The sequence below is a fragment of the Haemaphysalis longicornis genome, unplaced genomic scaffold, assembly GCF_048455015.1.
Source record: "Haemaphysalis longicornis isolate Haplotype H1 unplaced genomic scaffold, Haemaphysalis longicornis Haplotype H1 scaffold_1, whole genome shotgun sequence".
NCBI classification, from domain to species: Eukaryota; Metazoa; Arthropoda; class Arachnida; order Ixodida; family Ixodidae; genus Haemaphysalis; species Haemaphysalis longicornis.
Window position 1 is genome coordinate 231,401,230 of NW_027526203.1, and position 7,432 is coordinate 231,408,661.

At 48.1% G+C, this 7,432-nt stretch overlaps 1 protein-coding gene across 1 annotated transcript; it reads right to left on the reverse strand.

Annotated features, from left to right (window-relative positions):
* Positions 1-4,312: 4,312 nt before the first annotated feature.
* LOC144158149 (uncharacterized) lies at positions 4,313-7,148 on the reverse strand. Its single transcript, XM_077688810.1, is given in 2 exon segments — positions 4,313-5,275; positions 5,277-7,148. Coding segments are annotated over 2 exon segments (2,835 nt in total).
* Positions 7,149-7,432: the final 284 nt, after the last annotated feature.

Below are 7,432 nucleotides of genomic sequence, written 5' to 3' on the forward strand. Positions count from 1 at the left end.
TTCTGCTCCAAAATCGAGATTTCGCTGCTCCAAAAACTGCTCCCAAATCTGATTCGGCTGTCTCACCCCTGTACAATGCAATAAAAACAATGGAGTGACATCAACTCGAAATTCACTTGGAGACATACGACATAAACAGGCCACGGTGACATTTAAATTTTCGTACAGGCATAACAGGGTTTCCAATCCCAATAAAAGAGAAGCATCGCTAAAATCGCAAAACGTCAAGAAATAAAAGTTGCTAAACTGTTCATGCAGGGCTTTCATGAAATTTCCACTAAAAATGCTTTCTGGCAACTTGTGCCAGTCGTCTACCGTGTGTGGAAAGTATGAAAACTTAAAAGTATTTGTTCGGGCAAAGTATGGGGATACACTGTGGCTATGTATATGTCGTGTTTTCCCCGTTGCTAACTGACTAATTAATGGGGTGGGTGATAATCCAGTCTTACAGTTAATTAGAGATCCTAGAAAAGCTAAGCGGGCAGTTTCGCGTCTAGTGTGTAGCAGTTCAATATTGTTCAGTGCCATGATACATGACGGAGAATCAGTTCTTTTATATTTTTTATAAATAAAACGAACAGCCCTCCTGTGCACCTTCTCTAATTCGTTAATGTTTTTGTTCGTGTACGGGTCCCAAACAACTGCTGCGTACTCCAGTTTAGGCCTAATTATAGAATTGTTTGCTAGAAGCTTAACGTTACTAGGTGCACCTCTAAGCTTATGCCGCAAAAAAACCAAGTTCTTTTTAGTGCTGAGGAAGTTACATGCCGAACGTGGTCATTCCAATCTAATTTAGAGTTCAATACAACACGTATTTAAAGTTATTAATCTCCTCGGTTAAGGTGTTTTTAATTTTGTACCTAAAAATTAGGGGGTTTCGTTTTTTGGTTATTGGCGGTGAGATCTTTGAGTGGCGCCCCCTGGCTCTGACGTCGGCTTAGGGATTCGCGCCGCTGTCGTCTGCTACACTCCGCTTGTGAGGGGTAACAGTGCCTGGGCTAGAAATCGCCCGCTTCGTTGCTGTAGTGCGTTAAAAAGCGTATTTCTAGCGACTCAGTTATTTTGCCAGCTTCTGACGCATCTGAATAATTTGAAGCTGCATCCCCCACAAGTTTGCAACACACGAAGAAATAGAGAACAACTTTCTTCAGAGTATCGGTCAGAAGATCGTGTGTAACTCGTCCTTTCTTGCTTATTCGCGAGGATCAGCGATCAGAGCTTCTTGATAAGTATTCAAAATGCGTAGGCTTCCCTGCAGTATTTTTGAGATGCTCCTATGAAGACTCAACAGTCTAATACTACGTACCAAGCAGCGGCCTCTACACGCTCATCGCACAGCAGGAAATAAAGCGGCTTTCTTCTGTTTCTTTCGTTGTTGTCTTGTATCGAATTAATGTTTCTTGCTTTTTTTTTTTCTGCCCAACGCATTAATTTTTCTGCGCCGTCACCAACTTTTTATTAGGAGGTTTCGGGATGTTTGGGAGCCTCACAAAGGTCGTGTGGATATTTCCTTCATTTTGTATGGCATACAGTCCTTTCTTCACAAATTGGCTTTCATTACGGCTGCATGCAAGAAGGTGCATATCCGCAGCGTGCTTTGTTTATTCACATGCAAATACAATGAGAAAGTTTGTGCTACGCCACCGCGATCGCGCCCTAAACAACGTGGTCCACAGTACTCGAAGGCGGCTTTTGTGCTCCGAATTTCTATCGTAATTATGTCGTTATCATAACTAACTGACTCTCAACTCGAACAATGATGACATGATTACGGTGTTGAAGGCGTGATATACTCGCTAACTAACGTAATAAATAGTATACCTGCATATATTACAAGACTCGAAACCGAAGAAGAATTCCAAGTAGCTCTTTGTTGCTTTTCAACCCTTCCAGGCGCGAAGAACAAATCCTATTCTACTAGGGATGGCGTTCTATGATTTGAAGAAAATTACTTTTACTCTCTTGTCCAGGACTGAGGACCCGGCCCACTAACCAGATCGATTTAATTGTTAAACAAAGTTTTCCCCTCCTCCTCTTGAGTGCAGTTTTCCTATAATGCATATCCGAATATCGGGAAGATATGGCTGTGCAAAATGTTCCGGAATATCCCTCCAGGTCTTAGCAAACATATACTATGTGTTACTATAAATTTACCTCCATACTGGTTAGATGCCTGGTATAAAATCAGCCTGCGCGTATATACACACTGGGTTATTTGGAACTCAACCTACAGTTTTTGCAGTCTATAGTGCATGTCGGCAAACTTTCATGCCTTGACAACGGAAAGTGATGTGACAAAACGCGTTCGAGTGTTCGGCAAGATTGTAAAAACTGTTTTACCTTACATATGATTACCGGGAATCGTGATGCCTTCTGCCAAAGCCGACAGTCCTGAAGGCCTAGAATTTGTTTTGGTCTTCCATTTTCGCTGTTGTCGGTTAGTAGCAGCTGACTGTTCCTTTTGTTCGAATGCTTACATGAGAAGCTGACGCCTAGCTCCGACTCTTCGCGCTCCACACAGGACCGGCTTCGCAAGGAATGGGGTGGCGCCGGCAATGTTTCTCCCGTAGCGGTATCCAAAACTATACTCTAATTGACACCATGAGCTAGTGTATGCAATTTTAAGCCTATTGTTATGATAAAAAGTTACCCACACGCCAATTCTGGTGCGGGCAAGCATCAGACGTTGACCGAGCGCAAAGAAACAGCAGGGAGAACGAGCCTGAGTGAAGCAGACGACAAATGCGAGAATCCCTAAGCTGACGTCACGGAGACGCGCTTCGCAGCGCCGCCTGTGTTCGCGCTCACCGCCAATACGTGAAAGAACTGTTTTCGTAGTACTAACTTTCATGCCCCATTTGTCGCACCAAGAGGAAATGTCACACAAAGCCCTATCTAGCCGATGTTGGTCGGTAGCAGACTGCTCTTCCGTATAAATCATGATATCATTTGCGAACATTCCAACATTCACAGTATCACCAACCACAGACTAAATCATTAACATACAACAAAAAAAGCAGGGGACCCAGCACACTTCCCTGGAGGACACCTGATATCACTGTTAGAGAAGAGGAACAGGTACCGTCGATATCTACAAATTACGTATGATCTTTTAAATATGAATTAACCCAATTTACGTGTGTTAGTGGAATTCCTGCTGCTTTAAGTTTGAAGAGAAGGCTGCTGTGAGGAACCCTGTCAAATGCTTTGCTTAAATCTAAAAACAAAACATCTATTTGCCCGGACTGATCTAAGACTGAACTAAAATTGTGAACGGTGGTAACCAACTGCGTAACGGTAGAAAATCCCTTTCTAAAACCATGCTGGAAGGGACTCAATTTTTTATTTTTTTCCAGTACATTAAGGATATGGTTAGCTACAATATGTTCCATGATCTTGCAACAACAGCATGTTAAGGAAATTGGTCGATAGTTGTCAACATGCAAGCGCTTACCATTTTTAAAAACAGGAACAACTCTAGCCATAAGCCAATCATGCGGCAGTACGGAAGTTCGAAGAGATTCACAAAAAATGACTTAAAAACCGAGCTAAAGATTGTGCATAGCGACGCAGAAAAGCATTCGGGATTTCATCCGGGCCAGTACTGCACTTAGGGTCTAATCGCAGAAGCATTTCAAAAACTCCTTCGAAAGAGACAAGCTCAATTGTTCAGAAACAGCCTCCAGAAAAAATTCATCACCTTGATCGTTTGAAAACACAGAGTGAAAAAAGGAATTGAAAGTATTAGCAATGGAGTGACGAGATGTTTCAATCTTGCCATCAACCAATAATTGATCAACCGATTAACGTGCATTACGGATGTGATTCCAAAACATTCCTGGGTCGTTTAAAATGAACTGCGGCAAACTTTCACCAAAATACCGTTTCCTTGCAGATTTCATGCTGCTTGAAAGTTCAGACAATAACCTATTTGAGACGTCACCATCAGGACTGCGAGTCTTCTTTATACGTTTAATTCGCTGTTTTAAGTGAATAATTTCCCGGTTAACCCATAGATTGACCTTTTTTGTTCGTTTTTTCTTATCAGGTATAAAGGATTTTAAACAAAATTTGCAGTGCTCCTTAAACATTTCCCATAAATGCCGGACATTGTTACCTTGAAAGTTTTCGTAAGCTATGTCAAGGTAATCCAAAACGGACTTGTCTCTCATTCTGGAGTAGTCTTTGACATTTGTATGTTTCACTCCCGACGAGAGAGAGAGAGAGAGGACAACTTTATTAAGCTTCCTGCAGTAACCCCTACCCCACCCTCTTCGGATGGAGTCTGGGGTCGACGAGGCCGGACGTCTTCTTAGCGGCGAGAGTCGCTCCCGGTGGCCTTCGGCGTACTCGGGTTCCCCCTTTCTGCCTCCGGCCCGTCCGGTTGCTGCCTCTCGACCGCCGCTAGAATCTGCTGGACGGCCTTGCGTTGCACGCCGTAGTCGTTGGATCTCTTCGCCTCCTCTATGTGGGGCGGGAGAACGTCGGCATTGTTGGCATTGTTCGCACTTATGCAGTCTTTAAGGATGTGGGCCAGCGTGGCCCGCTCCTTCCCGCACAGTCTGCACACATCAGTCACGTAAACCTCCGGCCACATGTGCTTGGCTAGCACTGGGGTAATCACTGAGTCTGTCTGCAGTTGACGGAGCACAACCGCCTCTTCCCTAGTCAGTCCGGGGTGAGGCAGGGCCATCGTTCGTCTTCCTAGTCTATACCATGAGATCACCTCGCTGTAACTGGTCATGGTGTCCTTGTCGGGGCGATCCACTTCGTCGGCGACCGCCGTTCCCGTGGCACGGCCGGCTAATCCTCGCGCCACGGCGTTGGCCGTCTCGTTGTGGTTGGCGAGCCCCAGCGAGCTCGCCACCCCTTCGCCCGCATGTGCGGGGAACCACTTAATTACCACACCGTCGTTGTCGCTGTTGGTTTCGGCCTTGCGTAGAATACGCGCGGCCGCACAGCTCACCCGGTTCTTCGAAAAATTGCGCACTGCCGTTCGCGAATCACACAGCACCGTCTTTGTTCTTGGGTCCGCGATGGCGAGTGCCACCGCCACTTCCTCGGCTTGGTTCGGCGACTTGGTCTTCACACTTGCCGCAAGCCTGGTCTCGCCAGTCTTGGCTTCGACCACGCTGACGCTGAAGACGCCTTTGATGTTTTTGTAGCTGGCCGCGTCCACGAATACCGCCCCTTCGTCGTTTGAGTGAAGTGCTATCAGCGCTTTAGCCCGTGCTTGTCTTCTTTCCTTGTTGAACGTTGGGTTCATGTTCCGTGGGGTTCATGTTCCGTGGGATCGGGCTTACGACGATGCGTTTGCTCGTCTCCCGCGGTATCTGCTCCCCCGTCTGCAGATCTTCTCTGACGCTGACGCCTAGTTGTCGTAGTATTTCTCTGCCGGTCTTGGTTTCCGATAGTCTTGTGAACTGCGCCGTCTGCTGGGCTTCCGCTATTTCATCCAGGCTGTTGTGGAGTCCGAGGGCTTCGAGCTTCTGCGTGCTCGTGCCTCCTAGGAGCCCCAACGCCGACTTGTATGCCTTGCGCAGCATCGCGTCGACTTTCTTCCGCTCGCACTGCCGCCAATTGTGAAAGGCGGCGACGTATGCGACGTGGCTGACCACAAAGGATTGAACGAGTCTTACGAGTCGTTCCTCTTTCATCCCACCTCTTCTGCTCGACACTCTTCTTATGAGTCGCATCGCCGCGCCGGTCTTGGCGTCGAGTTTGGAGACCGTCTCTCCGTTGACCCTGCTGCGTTCGATGAGCATTCCTAGGACTCTGATCCTGCTTACTTGGGGAATGGTGAGTCCCCCCTGTGTTCTTACTGTTATATTGTCGCCGTCTCTGGTGGGCTGCTTGTTGCGCCTCGCTCCCTTGGGCGGGATCACTAGGAGTTCCGACTTTGCGGGGGAGCATACCAGTCCCGAGCCCCTCAGCTGGTCTTCTACTGCTTCCAGTGCTTCTTGTAGTTTGCTCTCGATGTGGCCGTCGCTTCCGCCGGTGACCCATAGCGTTACGTCGTCGGCGTAGACTGTATGTCGTACCCCTTCGACACTCTGCAGTCGGTTGGCGACCCCGATCATTACTAGGTTAAAGAGCAGCGGTGAGATTACCGCTCCCTGCGGCGTTCCCTCGCTGCCTAGTGTCTTCTCTGGTAGTTGTAGGTCTCCCGCGCAGATTCGGGTTGTGCGGTCGGTAAGGAAGTCTCTGATGTAGTTGTACGATCTTTTTCCCAGATTCAGGCGCGATACCTGGGCAAGGATCGCCGAGTGCCGAACTTTATCGAAGGCACTCTGCAGGTCCAAGCCCAGTATTGCTCTGTTGTCGTTGGTGTTGATGTCGTAGTCTACGATCTCTCTCTTGAGCTGTAGCATAGCGTCTTGGGTCCCTAGCTTACTCCGAAACCCGATGAGCGAGTCCGGGTATAGTTCTGCTTCTTCGAGGTAGTGTTGCCACCTGTTCATGGGTACGTGTTCGAGCAGTTTGCCTACACACGACGTCAGCGATATCGGTCTTAGGTTCTCGACGCCGGGTGGTTTGCCCGGCTTCGGTATTAGAATCGTTTTGGCTTCTTTCCATCGGCGCGGTAGCTTTCCGGCCCTCCAACATTTGTTGAAGTACTCCGTCAGTGCCGCGACCGTTGCGTCGTTGAGGTTTCGTAGTGCCTTGTTGCTTACTCGGTCGGGTCCCGCCGCCGATCTTCTATTGAGGTCTTGCATGACGTTTCGTACCTCCCATTCTTCAATGTCCCGGTCTATTTCGGCGTTTTCCGTTCCCTGATATTCTGGGTGTTTTTCTTTCGGGGAAACCGGGAGGTATTTGGCGTCGAGTTTTCTCTTCACCTCGTCCTCCCCGTCCTTCGCGATCGCCTTGTGGATGATTTTGCCGAGTTTATGCTGCTGTTCGCCCTTGGTTTGGGTTTCGTCCAAGAGGTGTCGGAGCAGTCTCCACGTTCTACCCATGTGGAGTTGTCCGTCCGCCTCCCTGCATGTCTGTTCCCACTGTTGTTTGCCGAGCTCCCTGCTGTGTTTTTCTATCTCTCTGTTAATTTCGGCGATCTTTTTTCTGAGCTTTCTGTTCGTACGTTGTTGGTTCCATTTTCTTTTTAAGGCTTCCTTTGCTTCGATGAGGTGGGCCAGTCGGCTATCCATCGTGTGCACGTTTCCGTCTGTCTCTATCTCAATCATTGCTTCCTCGGTTGCTTCCACGATCGCTTTTGCCCACGTGTCTATGTCCTCTATTTTCTCGTGCTGAGTTGGGAGGTGGCGGCGAAACTCTTCCCAGTTCGTGTATTTGTGTTTTTTTTTCTCTTGGCTTGTGTCGTTTCCGAGTGGGACTCGTATCTCTATGATCATGTGGTCGCTGCCGAGATCGATCTTGGTGTTCTTCCATGTCGCGTCCCCTCTGCCTTCGATCCTTACGAACGTCAGGTCCG